Below are 21,927 nucleotides of genomic sequence, written 5' to 3' on the forward strand. Positions count from 1 at the left end.
AACTTCCGGAATATTTTGCCACCTTCTTGATATTTATTTTCTATATTCTTGCCAAAGTCGTCCCATGACTTTTGTTTAGCTAGTTTTACACAGTGTTTAGCATTCTTGCATTTGTCTCTATATTCTCTAAGAGCACAAGCTGACTTATTTGCCAGAAACTTTTGATATGCTTTCTTCTTTTCCTTCACTGCCTCTTTAACTACCTGTGTCCACCAGGGGGTTCTGATTTTTTTATCCTTGCAGACAACCTCACCACATGCCTCTCTGGCAGAATCAATCAATGTTTCCTTCAGAGTTTGCCACTGAATCTCCAAGGTTTGATTCCTGTTCTCAAACTCTTTCATTTTTTTTTAATATAATCTTTGTGTATTTTAGTCTACAGTTCACATCTGAGAGCTGCTCAACTTTTATTTGCTTTAAAACTTTGTTACATGCTATTCTTTTCAATATAAAATTCAATTTTATCCTGCTCAAGACTAAATAGTGATCACTTTCAATTTCAAATCCTCTGTAAACTCTGGTGTCCTGCACCAGGGAGAAAACATCACTATCAACAATAACATAGTCAATGAGACTTTTCTTATTCCTAGCCTCTTCTCTCCATGTAAATTTGTGCACATTATTATGTTGGAACATGGTGTTAGTAATAACCAGTCCATGTCCTGAGCAGAAATCCAACAGATATTTGCCATTATTATTAGCTTTGCTCTTTTCTCCAAATTTTCCCAAAATATTTTTGTATGTCTCACAATCATTTCCTACTCTGCTATTTAGATCACCAACAAGGACCAACTTTTCTTTTTTCATTGTGTTCAGTTGCTTTTTCTAAAGCCTCAAAAAATTCCTCCACTTCTACCTTAGTAGAACCTTCTGTGGGACCACAGGCACAAATAAGTCTCATTGTCCAGCTCCCCATTCTCATATGTGCCCACATTACTCTACTTGAGACTGACTGCCATTCAAGAAGATTAGCCTCGTATTTTGTGTTGAATACTATGACTTCTCCTTCTTTTCCTTGAGTGTCATTGCCTGAATATAACATTTTGTATTTATTGCTCAGAAAGATCTCACCAGTTTTAGTCTTTTTTGTTTCAGTCACCCCTATTATGTCAATCTGGTACTTATCTAATTCCTCAGCTAGCTCCATTTCTTTGCCATTTGGGCTTTTTACGTTAATAGTACCAATCTTTAACTCTGGTGGTGTTGAGTTGGGGTTTGTTTTCAGATTTGTTCCAGTAGCTGACTTTTCGCTGCTCGCCCTGGTTCCCTGGCAAAAACAATGGGGACCTTGTTTAACTGGGTGACGCCCCAGCTGGCATGAAATTTTGTCATGTTGTACCATCATTTTTTTATTTTGGTTTAACCAATAAGAATACAATTTGCTCGGCTAAATCCCAAATTGCCAGCCCATCCTCGTTCATTCAGTATCCAAGTAGATACCCAACAGGGTGCACCACGAGAAGGTGAAGATTGGACATTAGGTCAGAAGCCCTGGTCGGCTCTCCGCATTCCTTTAAAGGCTATGTGGAGGTCTCCTCTCAGTTATACAGCTTTGACCCTTAAGCACCCCCTGTTCAACTATTTCACTTCTAAATGTATCAATCCACCTACATTTTTGGCCTTGCTTTGGATCTTTTTCCTACCATTTTAGTATCAAACACTTGCTTTCTAATGTTTCTCTCCCATTCTAACCCTACTCTTAGATCCATAGGTTTGAACGCAGTCTTGTATATAGCTTTAGTGTTTTGATTAATTTCTGTCTTATTTCATATAAATTTATTAATTTGAATCCTTACCATACTAACTTTGCTTATTATGTTCATTTCCATATTCAGTTTGCCATCACCACGAGAAATTGTGCCTACACAGAAATGTTTTACTTGTTTCACAGGCTTCCCATTTAGGATACACTTGAAGTTTTCCATGTTTCTGCATATTTACATGCTGTTTATGTTACAACAGTTATTCAGTTTGGTTAAGGAATCCTGTAGATTTGTACTAGATTTATTTAAGAGTATAACATCAGCATAAAGTAAATGTCATAGTTAAATGTTTCTAATTTTGATAACAGGTTTAATGTGGATTTCTTTCATAATATGATCCAAATAGATGACGAATATCAGGAGAGGTTAATTACACCCTTACCTTACATTAGATTTGATATCAATCCATTCTCCTATACTTGTTAATTCTAACTGCTGATTTACAACTTAAATATAGGCTGTGTATTATTTCTCTGTATAATGTCCCATTTACTCCTCATAACTGTAGTGTTTTGAATAGTTTTTCTCTCAGTACGTACCTACCTTATCATATGCCTTTTCCCATATGTACAAAATTTAGAGATCCTTGTTATATTTTCATGATTTTTCACCTATCTATCTGAATTTAGCTTGTTATTCTCCAAGTTTCTTTTCCACAATTGTTTCCGTCTTCTCAAGTATGCTTGCATAACTTTCTCTGTGTAATTTTCACATTCTGTTTCAGAATGTAGATATTTTTTTCTAGATAGGCACTATGAGAGCTCTATTCCAGTCATATGGAATTAGACGTCAACCTAACCATGCCTTCTGAATTATGCAGTGCATGCACTGTAAAACTTTTATACCTTCATTCTTGAGCATTTCTGATCGAATATCATCTATTACAGCTGCCTTCTCGCATTGCAGGTTTTGATGGCTTTTTCTGTCTTGGGTAACATAAGTGTACTCCTGATTGCAGTCCTCTTGAATATGTTTTGCCACTATTCTACCACTTCTTGTTTCATTTAAGTCATTTAAAGTAATTACTGCAGATATTTGTTTGGTTGATTGATTGGTATTATTGTTTAGAACTGTGTTGTATATATTGTGTTTTCACTGCCGTTTGTTTCACTATATCAACGTGTAAAGATGGCGTCCAACAAGAAACGTACGTTAGCGGCGCGCAGGACTTCTACTACTACACGAAAGGCTGGCTCAGCGTTAGATTTTTCGCAATGGATGCGTTGCAGAAACTGCTACATGTATGCACCGAAAAATGTGAAGGATCTGTGGTCGGTCTGGCAAAATGAGAAGAAAGAAAATGTCGACGTATGTGAGAAGTGTCGGGATAGGCTGGAGCGTTTAGGAATGGAAGCCGACATCGGGACCGTAGCGGAAGAACTTCGGCGGGAGTTTATGAAAATGAAAAATGACCTTCATCTTCTTCATGAGGAAGTGGAAGTGATCGGTAAGGAGATACTGGAAGTTAAAGCTGAGTTTAATGTGTTAAACAGAGAAATTAGGACTATAGAGATTACTTTAGCTGAAGTAACTAGAACAGGATTACATATGGGTGAGTCTTTGGTGAATGATTCAGTAATAAATAGTATGGGAGTGATTGGGAGTCAACATAATAAAACCACAAGTGGCCAAGAAGAAATGAGATGTAGTGAGAGTGGGGGGGTAAGTAATAGAGAGTTGAGTAATGAAGCTGGGAGAGTCATGCTGAATAGTGTAGAGAATGAGTCCATGAGTGTGAACTTGAATGAAGTTAATAGTGGTAAAATATATGGTGATTCTATGATTAAGGGTATGGAGAGTGGTATGCATGAGGAGTGCTTCGCTGATGGTACAATAGAAAGAGTGGCTTTAGCAATAAAGAGAGGGCATGAAACAGACAAGATGATAGTTATGGTGGGTACGAATGACCTGAGAGGTAATATAAATCGGGTAGGAAAAGATTTAAGAACATTATTAGATATTGTGAAGAGGAAAAGTGTCAATGGGAGAATAGTGTGTGTGCTGCCTCGTTTTGACAATTACGAGTTAAGTAGACGAGCAATGATAATGAATGATATGATTGCAAGAATGTGCAGAAAAAGAGGTCTGGAGTTTGTTGATGTTTGGAGTGTGTTTGAAGGAAAAAGGCAGTTGTATGCTAGAGATGGACTGCATCTTAACATGGAAGGACATAAGAGATTGAAGAAGTTATTGTTTTCTGAACAGGTTGAAGTTATTGGGCAGGGAAACTAATATTGAAAAGGTTGAGTGTAAGAGAGAGAAACTTTAGCACTGATTGTGTATTTATTGATCCTTATAGGCAGAATAAATTGCAGAAGAGAGGGGAAAAAAAATCGGCATAGGACTATGGTAGTTAGTGACTTATATATCAGTTCTAAAGCCGGTACAAGATCTAGAGGGAATCTGCAATTTTTGTATACCAATGCTAGAAGCATTCGAAATAAGAGAGAAGAATTTTTGGCATTAGTCAGTGAAATCTCACCAAAAGTTGTAGGCATTAGTGAAACTTGGCTGTCAGCAGAAGATGTGGTCACTGGAATTGAATGTGATGGGTACAGTATTTTCAGGGAGGATAGAGAAGATAGAACAGCTATCATCAACAGTACTGTTGATGATAGCTGATGTGTTGCAGCCAAAGAAAGTAGTATATCATGATGATAGACATGTGAATGAGAGTTCATTTGAGGCAGTCTGGTGCGAAATAGTGACCAACGCAGCCAAATATACAGTTGGATGCTGCTATAGGCCAGGGAGTACAGGGGGAGATATTGAATTCATGCATCAGCAACTTAGTGCAATGAGTGAAGGCTTAGTGATTATTATGGGGGATTTTAATTATGGTGATATCAATTGGAAGGAGGAAATATCACGTAGCAAAAAGGAAATGGAGTTCATACATTTGCTACGAGATAATTACTTGAAACAGCACGTAACTGAAGGGACACGTGGTGTGAGAGTGTTGGAGACCTGGTTATTGGTTCAGAGGTTATATGCATAAGTAAGGTGACCTCGTTACCTCCAGTTGGTGAAAGCGATCATGTGGTATTGACTTGGGAGGTTGCAAAATCTGTGGATTTTTCTATTAAGAAGGGATATGTACGAAACTACAGGTTAGGCAATTATAACAAGCTTCGGAGTGAGCTTGCAGCCATCCCATGGCAGAACATATTGCAAGGGAAAGATGTTAGCAGTGCTTGGGATAAAATCAGCGGGTATCTGAGGAAAGCAATATCAGATTGTGTCCCCATGGTCAGGAGGTCAAACAAGGCAGGCATTAGATGGATGAGCAGTAGTATCAAGCTTGAACTACAAAAAAAGAAAATGTTATGGAGAATTTACAAGGAGAAGGGCGATCAGGACACCCATGAGCAGTACAAGGCTCAAGCTAGGAAGGTTACCAGCATAGTAAGAAAAGCTAAATCAGATTATGAGAAGACCTTAGCCAAAGAGATCAAGGGTAATCCCAAAGAGTTCTTCCGCTATGTGGCAAGTAAGAGGAAGAATGACTTCGGAAGGATAACCTTAGTGGGTGCTGATGGTATTGAGGTGACAAAATCAGATGTAATAGTCGAGTTACTGAGTGATCACTTCTCAAAAGTCTATCACCCAAGTGAGGATATCTCTATACCTATAGCAATACCTAATGTGAGCATTGAAGCTAAAGAATCAGAGGTATTAAATATATTGCGAAACTTAAATGCAAACACTGCGGTAGGCTTAGATGGAATATCAGCTCGGGTGTTGCGTGAATGTGCAAATGAATTGTCAACCCCTCTTACCTGGATATTTAATTTAAGTTTGAACTCTGGTATGGTCCCTAGGGAGTGGAAGTTAGGCAAAGTGGTTCCTTTGCATAAGGGTGGCTCTAAAACTGCAGTATTGAATTACAGACCAATCACCATCTCAGGAGTAGTGGTAAAAGTATTGGAAAAGTTGGTTAAAGACAAAATTCAAGAATGGGTGGATCAGGATATGATACTCTATAGAGGCCAACATGGTTTTGTTAAAGGTAGATCCTGCCTTAGCAATCTATTAACTATCCATAATAGAATAACATCAGAGTTGGACAAAGGAACTGGCTACACAGTGGTACTTCTGGATTTTGCTAAGGCTTTTGACAGGATACCCCATAGAACACTGTTACGCAAATTGGAGCAGATGGGAATGGATATTAAATTGGTGATATGGATAGGAGAATGGCTCAGGGAGAGATACCATAAGGTGGTGTATGGAGGAGCTGAGTCCAGAATGAGGCAGGTGACCAGTGGTGTGCCTCAGGGCTCTGTGCTTGGGCCAATGTTGTTTAATTTGTATATAAATGATATAGGAAACGGCTTAAAGGGAGATATTCAGTTGTTTGCTGATGATGCAAAGTTGTGTAGTGCAATAAAAAATCAAGCTGATGTTGAAAGTTTGCAGGAGGATTTAAATAAGCTGGTAAAATGGGCAAAAGAAAATGGATGTCAGTTCAATGTGGAAAAGTGTAAAGTCTTGCATTTTGGGATTAAAAGATTACCAGCTGTGTACTACATAGATGGAAAGGTACTCCAAGAGATTGATGAGGCTAGGGACTTAGGGGTATTGGTAGATAAGGAGATGAAGTTCAGAGGACACATTGCTAAGGTGTCCAAGATTGCACATAGGATTACTTGGTTGTTGAGGAACACACTGACATCCAGAGATAAAGAGGTTATTATTCCCCTTTATAAAGCATTGATACTTCCACATTTGGATTACTGTGCTCAGGTCTGGTCACCTGGATTCCTTGGAGATGAGGAGGCTGTGGAGAGGGTTCAGAGAAGAGTGACCAAGTTGGTGAGTGATATAAAAAATGCTCCCTACATTGATAGATTGAGAGCTTGTGGATTGCAGAGATTGGTTGATAGGCGAAGAAGAGGGGATATGATAGAAACATTCAGATTACTAAAAGGTTTTTATAGGATTGATGCAGGGGAAATGTTTCAGCTGTGTGATAGTGATGGAAGAACAAGAGGTCATCTCTGGAAATTAAAGAAGAGTGTGGTTAACAAAGGTGTCAGAACAAGGTTTTTTGCCTGGAGGGTGGTGAATGAGTGGAATTCATTGCCTGACTTTGTTGTGAGCTCTTCATCTGTAAATGAATTCAAGAAGAGATATGACAGATATTGTTTTGCTAGCTTGGGTCTCCCGCGATGAGTCTACTGACTCCATGGAGATACCCGTAATAATAATAATAATATCTTGGATATCTTTATCTTCACTTGTCATATCACCTTCATCATCTCTAATTTCTTATACAGTACTCTTTCCCATATAAGATTTTTCAATAGCTTCTGGAAGATTTTGTCCCTTCCTGATATTTATCTTTTATATTCCAAACCTTCTCAAGACTTTTGTTTAGCTACTTTTACACACTACTTTACTTTCTTACATTTTCTATATATTCTGCTAACTTACTTGCCAGGAACTTTTTTTCTTTTCCACGTTTTTTTTTTTTTTTTTTTTTTTTTTTTTTTTTTTTTTTTTTTTTTTTTGCCATAGAGTTTTCATTTTTCTATCTCAAATAACTTCACTGATGCCGCTCTGACTGAATCAAGCAGTGGTTTTTCTTCAGGGTATGTCATTGAATCTGCAAGGTTTGGTTCTTGTTTTCAAATGCTTTTATCCTTTCTTGAATGATATTTGTGTATTTGAATCTACAGTTCACCTCTGAAAGCTGTTCAACTTAGATTTTTTTAAAAACTTTCATACATAATTTGGGATTCACTTCCTTTTTCACATCCCCTATATGACAGTGTTGTGAACCAGCAAGAAGATTTCACTGTCCACAATATCATAGTCAAGGAGATTTTTCTTATTTTTTTATGTCATCTTTCCGTTGTATCATGGTGTGAGCAAAGACTAGTCTTCATCCTGAATCCAGCAGGTACTTACCATTATTATTAGTTTTGCTCTTTTCTTCAAATTTTCCCAATGCATTTCTGTATAGTCATATTCATTACCTATTTTGCTTTTTATGTCTTCTGCCACAAGGAGCTTTTCTTTATTGTCAACTGCTTTCTCTAATGACTCCAAATTTATTACTTTACACAACTTTCTGTGTAACTATTTTTTCATTGTCTAATTCCCTGTTTTGATCTTTACTTACATCACTGTACTTTAATGCCTGTCATTCAAGAATTGGTGTTGAAGACCTGTTACTCTTTCTTTCCTTAATCATTTTGCTTGAATATAACATATTGTTGTTGTTATTTAGAAGAATCTTATTTTTCTTCTTTGTTTCAGTTTCACATTATGCCAATGTGATATTTTGCTAATTCTTCTGCCACTATTCTTAACAAAAATACTGGCAGGCCTTGTTTAACTGGGTGATGTCTTGGCAGCATGGCTTTTCATATTGTTGTTGTATCATCAGCCTTTTTATTTTAAGCCAATACAAAGTACAACTTACTCAGCTAAACTCGAAATTGTCAACCCATTCTTACATTATCCAGGTAGCTACAACTTAACAGGTTGTATGATGAGAAGTTGAGGATTGGACATTAGATGAAAAGTCCAGCCGCTGATCTATACAGTGGTCTCCTCCCAGAATGAATCAACAAGCACCTGAAAAATGCTTTCATCATTAGCACCCATTTCTCTCTATGTACTAATTCACATCTTTTGTTTCTTTTATTTTATGTTTTGATTTTAACTTCTGATCAATAAATGACTTTGCCAAACCTGTGCACACAATTGCACATTTTGTTTTTCAGTTTCTACAGTTTGCCAGTCTCATATGGAGGAAGGATTTTTTCATCCCTGCAAAACATCAAACTAAGGCTCTGAGACCAGTCTTAGTTGCTTCAGGTGTAATCCAAAATAGCAGTAGTGACATCATCATCAGTTTACTGTTATGTTATGCTGAAATACATACTACTTGTGAAAGTGATATACATTTTTTTTTTTCTTTTAATATCCCCCACTCACACAGGAGGTAGCAACTTTGATTCTTTTTGAGTTAGAAAGAAAAGATCATGAATGTTTGGAGAGTGGTTAGGATTATTTGGTATTCTGGTAGATTAGCAAACAATTTGGGTAAGATCCACGTTTCAATTCTTTGATGACTTTTTCTACTTCTAGTACTGATATGTATTCTTGATTGCATTCCTGTTAAGTGTTACTGCTTGTTTTGTTTAAGTCTTTCAAAGTAATTACTTCGGACAAGAATATTCTAAGATATTCATGTCACCTCTAATTCCTTTTACAGTACTCTTTTCTCTATTTCTGAGCTGTTTTTTGAATAGCTTCCAAAATATTTTACCACTTTCCTGATATTTATTTTCTGTTCTTACAAAGCTTCCTATGACTTTTGTTTGCTAGTTTTACACAGTGATATGCTTTCTTACATTTTTCTCTGTATTCTCTAAGAGCATAAGCTGACTTACTTGTTAGGACCTTTCAAAGTTAAAGAGTTAAACTCTTTAAATTCTTGAATTCACCATGTTGTTCTGATTTTTCTATCCTTGCAGATTACTTCATGATATGCTTCTCCAGCTGAATGAATGTTTTCTTCAGGGTTTGTCACTGAATTTCAAAGGTTTGGTTCTTGTTTTCAAACCCTTTCATTTTTTTCTTGAATAATATTTATGTATTTTGGTCTACAGTTCACCTCTGAAAGTTGTTCAGTTTGATTTGTTTTAAAACTTTCTTACACACACACCCTTCTTTTCAATATAAAACACAGTTTTTATCCTGCTCAACTGGTGATCACTTCCAATTTCAAATCCGCTGTACGTTCTTGTGTCCTGATCCAGTGGGAAAATATTGCTGCCAACAGTAACATAGTTAGATGAGTGTTCTTATTTCTTGCATCTTCTCTCCATGTGGATTTATTCACATTTTTATGTTGGAACATGGTATTAGTAATGACTAGCCATGTCATGAGCAGAAACGCAGTAGGTATTTACCATTATTATTAGCGTTGCTCTTTTCTCCAGATTTTTTCAAAACATTTCTATGTCTGGTAATCATTTCCTGCTGTTTAGATTTAGATTTCTAACAAGGTTCAACTTTTTGTTTTTGCGCTGTGTTAGCTGCTCTCAAATGGCTCAAAAAATTTCTCCACTTTCCTTAGAATCTCCCGTGGGAGCATAGGCACAAATGTCTCATTGTTGAGTTCCCCATTCTGATATTTGTTCACATCACTCTATTTGATATCACCTGCCATTTAATATGACAGCTAATAAAATTTTTAACTGTGTGATGCCTTAGCCAGAATTGTAACAATAAGGTTGACATACTCCAGTGTTCATTTTCACTGCTGATGGCTGATTAACTTATCTTTCTGCATAAGTAAATGATTCCCATAAGAAAATTATTAGATGAGGTTTTTGGGCCACTTTGTGTTTGGTTATTAATATCGACTCTAACTATTGTTATTTCATGTACTTCATGCCCAACAATGCACACATATCTACAGTTGCTTTGCTACACAAACCTTAATGGCAGTGAATTTCATTTTGTAGCCCTCACATTTTGTGTTTCAAAAATTTGTGGACTGTTTTACATACTTTGATAAATCTATAAAAAATGTATACATTATTTATATGAAAAAAGAGAAATAAGACTTTGATTGTACACCACTATATAGTAAACTATAGCGGAAAGATGAAAGAACATATTTCAAGGCCATTCCAAGCACTATGCATATGCAGAGATTACTTTTGAAATGTCCCTAACAGTAATGATGCTTTTACAATTAGCAAAGTTTATTATCCTGACAAATTATATATATACAAACTGTTAATGCTTAATTGCATAGTTCATTTTTTTTTTTTCGAAGTAAAATGCTTGTTTATCAGACAGACCTTAGAGGATCATGGGCTAAAGTTTAGCCCATGATCCATAAATGTATACAGGAGATGTGCATATGTTAGCAGTATGAAGATCTCCTGTATACATTTATATATAGTAATATGTTTATGTAATGATATCATCATCATCAAATTCCTGCCATGTACCCTCAAGGGGTGTACAGGATATGACAGTACTACATGAAAAAATTACATAATTACTAACTTCCTATCTACAATTTTCCTCCAAATCAGTCTGTTACTTGTCAAGACTCCAACATTATCAGATCTTATATTTCTATCGTCTAAGGCACTTTATACCGTATCAATCCACCTATATCTTGGTCTTCCTCTGGGTCGTTTTCCTGCCAACCTGGCAGAGAACACTTGTTTTGCTAATCTTTCCTCTCCCATTCTATTTAAGTGACCATACCATCTGAGATTAGCTCTGCTAACGCATTCCTGGATGCTGACAATGTCAAGTTCTTTCCTAATATCCTCATTTTTAATATGATATTGCCATCGATGCCATCTGTTCACGCTTCTAATCTTTCTCAGGACTCTCATATCTGCGGTCTCTAGTCTTTGGTCAAGTGTTTTACTTCTGACCCAGCTCTCAGATCCATAAGTTAAAATTGGTTTGAACACAGTCTTGTATACAGCTAATTTAGTGTTCCGACTAATTTCTTTCTTATTCCATATGAATTTATTCAATTGACTTCCCACGATACCAGCTTTGCTGATTCTGTTGTCTATTTCTATATTTAGTTTACCATCTTCGGTAAAAATTGTGCCTAAGTAGCTGAAATGTTTTACTTGTTCCACAGGTTCTCCATTCACAACACAGTTGACATTTTCAATGATTCTGCCTATTTTCATTGTCTTTGTCTTTTTATTGCTGACCTTCATACCATATCTATTACAACAGCTATTCAATTTAGTCAGAGAATCTTGCAGACTTGTAGCGGATTTATTTAGAAGTATAACATCATCCGCATAAAGCAAAGAGCTAACATTAACATCTCCAATTTTGATATCAAGTTTAATACCACTTTCCTTCATAATGTGATCCATATAGATAATGAATAACAGAGGGGATAATGTACATCCTTGTCTCACACCAGATTTAACATTAAACCATCTTCCTGTACTTCCTTCAATCCTAACTGCTGACTCACAACTCAAATAAAGACTAAGTATTGCTTGATATAATGCCCCATTGCCACCATATAACTGCAGCGTATTGAATAGCTTCTCTCTTGGCACCTTGTCATATGCCTTTTCCAAATCGACAAAACTTAAATACAGATCTTTGTTATATTCCCATGCTTTCTCGACTATTTGTCGTAAAGTGAAGATCTGATCCTGACAGCCTCTATTTGGCCTGAATCCAGCTTGTTCTTCACCAAGCTTTCCTTCCACAATTCTTCTCAACCGTTTCTCAAGTATACTTGCATAGATCTTGCCAGGAACACTCAGTAGGGAAATACCTCTGTAATTCTCACATTCAGTTTTATTTCCCTTTTTATATATGGGTACTATGAGAGCTCTACTCCAATCATCGGGAATTCGTCCCTCTGTCCAGGCTTTCTGAACTATGCAGTGCAGCCACTTTAAGACTCTTATACCACCATACTTCAGCATTTCTGGTCGAATATCATCTACTCCTGCTGCCTTTCCACATTTCAAGCTTTTGATGACTTTTTCTACTTCGAGTATGGATATGTATTCCTGACTGCATGCCTGGTCAGTGTTTTTTTATCACTGTGCTGTCATCACTGCTTGTTTCATTTAGCAGTTTTTCAAAGTAATTACTCCATACTTCAAGGATATCTTTTTCTCCTGTTTTCATTTCACCTTTATCATCTCTAATTCCTTTTACAGCACTCTTTCCTCCATTCCTAAGCTTCTTCAACAACCTCCAGAATATTTTGCCACCTTCTTGATATTTATTTTCTATATTACTATTATTACGGGCAACTCCAGGGAGTCATTAGACTCATCGAGGGAGGCCCCAAATCATATTCATCACAACTATCTGACATTCATACAGTATCTATCATACCTCGCCTTAAACTCATTCACTGTCACAGCATCCACTACAGACTCAGGGAGCGCATTACACTCATTCACTACTCTAAAAGTAAAGAACCCAGCTCTAACACCTTTACTAACCACATTTTGCCCAGTTTCCATGGATGTCCCCTAGTCCTCCCACAACCAGCCCTGTTCTCAAAAATATCTTCTGAATTAATTTTATAGAAACCCTTCAGTAATTTGAATGTCTCAATCATATCTCCCCTCCTCCGCCTATCAACCAATTTTTGCAACCCACAAATCCTCAACCTGTTCTCATACGGTTCATTCCACAGACCTGCTATCATCTTGGTCACTCGCCTCTGGATCCTCTCCTCATCCTCCCCATCAAGAAGAAACCTAGGTGACCAAATCTGAGCACAGTAGTCTAGATGAGGTCTTATCAAGGCTCGATAGAGAGGAACAATAACCTGCTTGTCAACGTATTCTTCAGCAACCAAGTGATTTGATGAGCTGTTTTGGTCACTTTTGCAATGTGTTCCCTATCCACCAACACTCCTAAATCTCGTGCCTCATCAATTTCCTGGAGCAGGGTTCCACCAATGCAGTAAACTGCCTCCAATCTTTTCACCCCAAAATGCATAACCTTACATTTTGCCACATTAAACTGACATCCATTCTCCTTAGCCCAGACCTCCAATCTATCCAAATCATCCTGCAAAATTTTGACGTCATCTGCATTCACTATTGCCCTACCCAACTTCGCATCATCCGCAAACAAATGAACTGTTCCTCTCAGATCATTTCCTATATCATTTATGAACAAATTAAACAGCATTGGTCCAAGAACAGATCCTTGTGGCACACCACTAGTCACAGGCCGTCTTGTGGACTCTACTCCCGAGTAAACCACTCTCTGATATCTCTCCGTCAACCACCCTCCTATCCATCTCATCAACTCTATGTCCATTCCCATATGCTGCAATTTACTGATTAGAATTCCATGTGGAATCCTGTCAAAGGCCTTGGCAAGGTCCAGTAGAATCACCGTAAACCCATTACCCTTATCCAGTTCAGCCGTCACTGTGTTATAATACGTGAGCAAGTTACTGAGGCATGACCTACCCTTCACAAAACCATGCTGTCCCCGATACAGTATCCCATTTTCTTCAATCCAATCTTGTATTTTCCTTTTGACTATTTTCTCTAAGACCTTTACAATGATTCCTGATATGCTAATCGGGCGGTAATTTACAACAGCAGTCTTGGAACCACCTTTATGCAGTGGAACTATTTTCCCCTCTTTCCACCCGCTCGGGACTAACCCAGACCCGAGACTCAAATTAAACAAAATGGTCAAGGGTACTGACAATTCTTTAGCTGGTTCTCGTACAACACGAGCTGGTATACCATCCAATCCCACAGATGTATTGACATTGAGGTTATGCAATAGACTACTCACCTCCACTTCATTAACCACAATTCCCGTATAATCTACTGGTTTATTCGTTTCTGCAATGTCACCACCTTGATGATATACTTTTGCAAAGTGCTCACTCAGTAACTCAACTATCTCAACTGATTCAGTTACCTCCCTACCATCGGCATTCTTTAAAATCAATCTGCCATGTACATTTTTCCTTTTACTTGCTACATATCTAAAAAACTGTTTAGGATTCTCTTTAGCCTGCATGGCCAATGTTCTTTCGTAATCCTTTTTTGCTTTTCTTACCACACTCGTCACCCTTCTGGCCTGCGCTTTATACCGTTCATGTGCCTGCCGGTCACATTTCTCCTTAAATTCCCTCCATAGTTGTTTCTTTTTTTGCAACTCAAGCTTAATGGTGTTATTCATCCATTTAACCCCTACTTGATTTATTATTCGGACTCTAGGTATACAGTCAGCCATTGCTTCATGCAAGCACTTCTTAACTACCTCCCATGCACTATCAACTTCTAGTCCTTGCAGTTGTACATGCCATGGCACTGAACCAATCAAACTCCTAAGCTTGTCATACTTTCCTGCCCGATAATTCCACATGTACCCTGTCTTAATTGAAAATTCTACACCTTTAGATACCTCCCAAGTTAAGACCCTATGATCACTCTCACCAATTGGTGGCAATGTGGTCATATTTGTTACAGCCAAATCCTCAGATGTAATTACTAGGTCAAGCACTCTCTGACCCCTAGTATTTTCCATTACATGCTGCCGCAGATAGTTATCCCTTAATAACCGCATAAAATCCAGTTCCTTCCTCCCAGGTGTCCTCTCCTCACTCCAATCAATGCGACCATAGTTGAAATCTCCCATAATAATCACCCTCCTTCCACCCATTTCTTCTATTTGCTTGTGCATACTGTCACCACCTATTCTTGCCAAAGTCCTCCCATGACTTTTGTTTAGCTAGTTTTACACACTGTTTAGCTTTCTTACATTTGTCTCTGTATTCTGTAAGAGTAAAAGCTGACTTGTTTGCCAGGAACTTTTGATATGCTTTCTTCTTTTCCTTCACTGCCTCTTTAACTTCCTGTGTCCACCAGGGAGTTCTGATTTTTTTTATCCTTGCACACAACCTCACCACATGCCTCTCTGGCAGAATCAATCAATGTTTCCTTCAGAGTTTGCCACTGAATCTCCAAGGTTTGATTCCTGTTCTCAAACTCTTTCATTTTCTTTTCAATAATATTTCTGTATTTTAGTCTACAGTTCACATCTGAGAGCTGCTCAACTTTTATTCGCTTTAAAACTTTCTTACATGTTATTCTTTTGAATATGAGATTCAATTTTATCCTGCTCAAGACTAAGTAGTGATCACTTCCAATTTCAAATCCTCTGTACACTCTGGTGTCCTGCACCAGGGAGAAAACATCACTATCAACAATAACATAGTCAATGAGACTTTTCTTATTCCTAGCCTCTTCTCTCCATGTGAATTTGTGCACATTTTTATGTTGGAACATGGTGTTAGTAATAACCAGTCCATGTCCTGAGCAGAAATCCAACAGATATTTGCCATTATTATTAGCTTTGCTCTTTTCTCCAGATTTTCCCAAAATATTTTTGTATGTCTCACAATCATTTCCTACTCTACTATTTAGATCCCCAACAAGGACCAACTTTTCCTTTTTCATTGTGTCAGTTGCTTTTTCTAAAGCCTCAAAAAATTCCTCCACTTCTACCTTAGTAGAACCTTCTGTGGGACCATAGGCACAAATAAGTCTCATTGTCCAGTTCCCCATTCTCATATTTGCCCACATTACTCTACTTGAGACTGACTGCCATTCAAGAAGATTAGCCTCGTATTTTGTGTTGAATACTATGGCTACTCCTTCTTTTCCTTGATTGTCATTGCCTGAATATAACATTTTGTATTTATTGCTCAGAAAGATCTCACCAGTTTTGGTCTTTTTTGTTTCAGTCACCCCTATTATGTCGATCTGGTACTTATCTAATTCCTCAGCTAGCTCCATTTCTTTGCCATTCAGGCTTCTTACGTTGATAGTACCGATCTTTAACTCTGGTGATGTTGAGTTGGGGTTTGTTTTCAGATTTGTTCCAGTAGCTGACTTTTCGCTGTTCGCCCTGGTTCCCTGGCGAAAACAATGGGGGGCCCTTGTTTAACCGGGCGACGCCCCAGCCGGCATGAAATTTTATCATGTTGTACCATCATTTTTTATTTTGGTTTAACCAATAAGAATACAATTTGGTCGGCTAAATCCCAAATTGCCAGCCCATCCTCGTTCGTTCAGTATCAAAGTAGATACCCAACAGGGTGCACCACGAGAAGGTGAGGATTGGACATTAGGTCAGAAGCCCTGGTCGGTTCTCCGCATTCCTTTAAAGGCTATGTGGAGGTCTCCTCTCGGTTATACAGCTTTGACCCTTAAGCATGTAATGATATTTATAGCATAAATAAATAAATGTTTTCATAACTATTTATTGCAGCAGCTTATTGGCCAAGCTATTGATAATGCAATTTGTTCTCTAAGAGTTAAGTCCTTCCATTTTTCTGACATTGCAGAGTAAAAATAAAATCTTTAAAATGTGTTTAACTTATATGTGTTCAGTGCAGTAACTGAACACATGCAGCTACTTTACAATACAAGGAGCTATCTCATTATAATGTGCATTTATGCAATGTGGGAATGTAGATAATATACATCAATCCATGTTGCATGGTACGATGTATATTATGCAATGCAACTTACGAAATATAAGTTGCAGTGCATGATGCAATGCAACTTACGAAATATAAGTTGCAGTGCATGATGCAATGCAACTTATGAAATGTATTAGAAAATGCAAAAGTTAACTCAGCTTGGATATGCTAATAAGTGTTATGTGTAAATAAGCACTATAGCATTTAATCAGACAAATTTGTAATAGTTTTGATAGAGATAAATATTATACAGTTAAATATTATGGTCTCTATATAAATCTTACCTATGAAAGGTTGGAAAAGTGATTATATATATGTGCATCCTTCTCCTTACCCGTAATAGGCCCTAGTGACCTGTTACGTTTGCATGGCCTATTACGATTTGAAACCGCAACTGCTTTGAGGAGGTGGTGGTTAGCCCTATGCCTCCTGGTGTGTCGTATGTCTGTAGATGCTTGTGTTGACGGGGCCAGTTTGCCTGTTCTGGGGGACAAAAACGAATTTCCGGGTGAAAAAAACCCCACCTCCGTATGAGACCAGCTAACTCACCTTTAGTCGAGTTAAAAGAGACCATATAAAAGTTCCTCGCGTCACTGACGGGAATCAAATCCAGGTCTTTCCAACCAAAGGGCTTCGTCTACACTGACTGGGCTATGGAGGCTCATATATGTGCATAAATGATATAAAGCATTAATTTATGTCAGTTATGCAAACAAAAGTTATTGATTAGTTTGGCTTAAAGAAACATGATAACCAGTTTGGTATCAGTCTGCACTATTAAAATTTTTTCCATTACAGCAGTAAGACTGTCATGTTTACAGTTAACTGTATTATTAACTATTGTAGCACTGTTCACTTTTATTTAAACACCTGTTGAAAGTTTTTTCACTTGGTTATACTATAAATTAAAGATGGCAAGAATATAATTTCCTGGCATCTTTTACCCAATTTTTTTTAATCCTTTATCCTAAATGTATGCAAACAATGTTTGCATGTGGAGTATCTTCGTGACTGGGCTACTTGTATACAAAGGTTAATGGCTTCATATCAATTGCCTTAGTATCCCATAATGCAAAGCATGCACCCACCCACCCACCCTTTTGGATGTGTATAATGCTATGTATTATGGGAGGGGCCACTACCCAGACTAGTTTCGACCTTTACTGAGGTCTCATCAATGGGAGCCAGACCCAGAAGAGATACTAAGGTTGAAATAATGCAGAAGTTGTGTATTTCCCACAAACAAGTAGTCAAAAGGTGTCAAATTATTAAAATACTCTGGATTTGAGAAAGATGTTGATCTGGATTAAAGTTGGTTAAAGATTAAAGTTTTTTCACTTGGTCATACTATAAATTAAAGATCCCAAGAAATTATATTCTTGGTTTAATCCTTTTATCCAAGTGTAAGCAAACAATGTTTGCACGTGAAGTATCTTCACGACTCGGCTACTTGTAGACTTCACATCAATTATAAACCTCCAAAAGGGTGTGTGCTTTGCATTATGGGATACTAAGGCAATTGATGTGAAGTCATTAGTCTCTATATACAAGTGGTCCAGTCATGAAGATATTCCACATGCAAACATTGTCTTCTTCCACTTGGATAAAGGATTAAATTAAATATAATTTCCTGGCATCTTTAATTTATTTTTTAACACCTGTAACAGCATCATGGCTAATTAATAATGGAAATACATTATCATGCACTTTCAATTGAATTGATGTTCTCTTTTTTATGACTGTTTTCCTATAATTGTATTAATCATGGCTATAAAACATAAGCAGTAAACCCTGCTGTGGCATAGATGATTGTGAAAGTCTTTAGGTGGCATACAATACAGTATTACCCTGCTTTACAACAATACACTCATATGACGGTTTTAGCAACACAGTACTCCCATGAATCATTCTATAAATAAAAAGAATTAGCATGTTTCCATTATTAATTAATTATGAATTCTTCAACTTACGTCTCAATTTTTAGATCAACCTGAAACAACAACAGTGCAAGGTAAGTTTAGCTTGCGGTCTATCTCAGTGTTTGATACACCATCCTTACTAAAATTTTTTTATTTTAATCTTAGTGTAATATAAAATAGGTTTATGCATCTTCTTTTTCACTGGAAGCAACAGTACCCTTACTTTGAATTTGATCTGCCATTATTAACAACAAGAAAATAATGGTTTATAATTCACAGTGAAACACTAAAAACATAGAGAGATGCAGTGAGTAACAATGTCATAAACAAACAGTTCACAAAAACTGCACTTAGTTGATTCATAGGAACACCGTGTTGCTAAAACCATCATATGATGTATTGTCATAAAGCAGAATATTACTGTATATTGTATGCCACCTAAAGACATTCACAGTCATCTATGCCACAGTAGGATTTAACCGATTCTCTTGTTGTTTTTGTGTGGAGTTCCACCCAATTTTTCCTCAAATGTCCCTTAGGATTGGTTGAGCCCTCCTAATGAGGAATTTAAGTATGTATTTTATGACTATAGATCCATGTGTGTTCACGGACCAGTTTGCCTGTTCTGAGGGATGAAAAACCTGAGTTTCCTGGTGAAAAAAAACCATCTACCTCTGTATGAGACTGGCTAACTCACCTTTAGTCGAAAGAGACCAGATAAAGGTTCCTCACGTCATGGATGGGAATCGAACAAAGAACTGATTCTCTTGGTTGGGAGATAAGATACTATGAGGGTGTGCTGAAAAGCTGTGATAATTACCATGACAGAATTGAGGTACATTACATGTGTAGTTATATCAGTTGCTTTAATATCATTTTTTGTTCTAGGTGTTTATCAGAACTTTTCACCCCTCCCCATATGCACTTGGCCAACCAATATTCAGTGCTTCATCCACTATTCTGCTGTAAATTAGCAAACCAGCATTTGAAGTATCTTCATACACATACTTCGAGTGGTTCATTATAATAGAGCAGTTGGCTTTCCATCAAAATACCCATTATACCATAATGCACAACATGCTTTTTAAGAGAGATAATATAGAGGTAAAACAGGATTATTATTTCTAGTCAAGTATACTATATTTTACAATTCATAAAAAATAATAAATAAAATAAAAAAAGCTATAATTAGTCAAGTTTCGTTTTTATAAAAGCTCATTTACTTTTCATTGACCTGACTATTTTAGATTTTTTAAATTGTTTTTAAAGTAATATTTTTAAATATTTTTGTTTATTCCTATCAGCAATAGCAACTGCTTTGAAACAATCCAAAACTCCAGAATTCAGATTATATCAAAAGCAAGTGATTGCAAATGCTAAGACCTTAGCCCATGGTCTTCAGGCTAATGGATATACATGCGTATCAGGTTTGGTATTATTACATTTTTATTTTACTTTTTGCAATAAGGAAATGAAAGTGAACTCACTGTACAGTGAGTCCAATTTATAGTGTTATTTAATCTCATCTCATTTTCCTTATACCCTCTTTTACCTTGCGGTGTCGAGGGTCCATTGATCATCGGACTTCACTCCGTTTACAGGATAAGGTGGTCAGCCTTATGCCCCAGTGTATCCTATGGCCTGTATTGTTGAGTTCTCATAGTGTTATTTAATATGTGATGAAATTCCATATAGAATAACTAACTGTACAGAAAGCTTTACACAATTCTTATCTGTTACTTTCATATGATTTTGCTTTTTAGAATCTCTTTTATAGAAAAAATTGACATTATTTGGAATATTACCATTACCAGTATTATTTGTGTTTCAAAGCAAAATTCCAAATGAAATTATGATTTGGTAGTACATACAGTACATCACTCACTGCTAACTTCAATGACTGATTCCAAAGCAGTGACTAAATTTGGTTTACTTCACTGTCGTGATGTGCATACCATTAACGTATATGTTTTGACCTCATTAAATATCCCTTCCTCGAGGCAGTGCATTCCTTGGAGTGTGAGTACCAGTCCTAAAATAGATCTATTACGAAATTCATTTGCAGGTTCTGTGCATATCTCTGATTATAGTTTAAAAATTTCTTAATTATTTCAGACCAAGAGCAAATGTGAACTGTCGTAGATTTAAAGCAGAATTATTAATGGAATCTCTTCCCATTCCATGAGATTTTTTTCCCCTCTCAGTGATAGTTCCTAGTTTATTTAAATTAAGGGGATATTAAATCCCACATTGTTTTAAAACCGAATAAGAAACTCAATTTAAATAATTTATGGGTGCACCTTTTTGACAACTTGTATAGCAGAGTATATAAGTTCTTTTCGCTATACCCTTAGTATTACACTTGGTCTAGCTACTCACTGATGAGATCTCAATAAAGATCGAAACCGGTCTGGGTAGTGACCTTCTGCCGTAATGTATAACATCATATATCTCCTAGGAGATGTGTTTTACATTATGGGAAATACTAAGAATAGCGATCAGAGCTTTACCCAACTTTGCTACGAGTTGCCCTAGTTTGTACTACATACCTGAACTAGGTGCTTTAACTTACGCTAGTAGTTGCCGACACTTTTATAGTTACTATATTCGGCATGAGACTCTTTGATTCCGATCTTTGAGTTTCTTATTTGGTTTTAAAACAATGTGGGATTTAATATCCCCTTAATTTAAATAATGTTTACATTGCCAAAATAAGCCTATTAGTTCTTTATTTTAAATAGTTCATAGTATTATTTGAACTTCAGAATACGGTGCCAAAATAACTTAAGATAATTAATATGGTGCAAGACAGCTAAGAACTGGAAGTTTCCCTTCATAAATCAATTTGTGAAGTCGTGAAATCAATTTGTTGCATAAAAGAACTGTTCATAAAACAGTTCTGTAATTAAAAATTTTTTATAACATGAGAAAAATTAGAATTTACTATAAATATTATTTCATGATACCTTGTGGGAGGGTACATTTTGTGTCTATTAATTGCATATATTCTTTTCCTGATTTGTTTTCATGCAGAATGAAAATCCTGAGTTTCTAGTATGGAAAACTTTACTACCTCTGTATGAGATCGGACAACTCGCCTTCAGTTGAAAAAAGCTCTCATAAAAATTCCTCTCATCTCGAAAAGAATTGAGCTCAAGTCTTTTTAAGTTGAAGGGTTGTTGTGTTATTCTTCCAACTAAATTTAATATTATGTTTTCATTTATTTGCTTGT

The 21,927-nt window shown here is 36.7% G+C and overlaps 1 protein-coding gene across 1 annotated transcript in view; it reads left to right on the forward strand.

Annotated features, from left to right (window-relative positions):
* The window catches only part of Shmt (serine hydroxymethyl transferase), a 103,058-nt gene that overhangs the window by 61,554 nt on the left and 19,577 nt on the right, over positions 1 to 21,927 (forward strand). Inside the window, exon 6 of the mRNA XM_090397325.1 lies at positions 20,000 to 20,122. Coding sequence (XP_090253451.1) covers positions 20,000 to 20,122 — 123 coding nt within the window. The remainder of the gene's footprint in view (positions 1 to 19,999; positions 20,123 to 21,927) is intronic.

Source organism: Typopeltis vanoorti, chromosome 9 (assembly GCF_054136105.1).
Source record: "Typopeltis vanoorti isolate ZY-2024b chromosome 9, IOZ_Tvanoo_1.0, whole genome shotgun sequence".
NCBI classification, from domain to species: domain Eukaryota; kingdom Metazoa; phylum Arthropoda; class Arachnida; order Uropygi; family Thelyphonidae; genus Typopeltis; species Typopeltis vanoorti.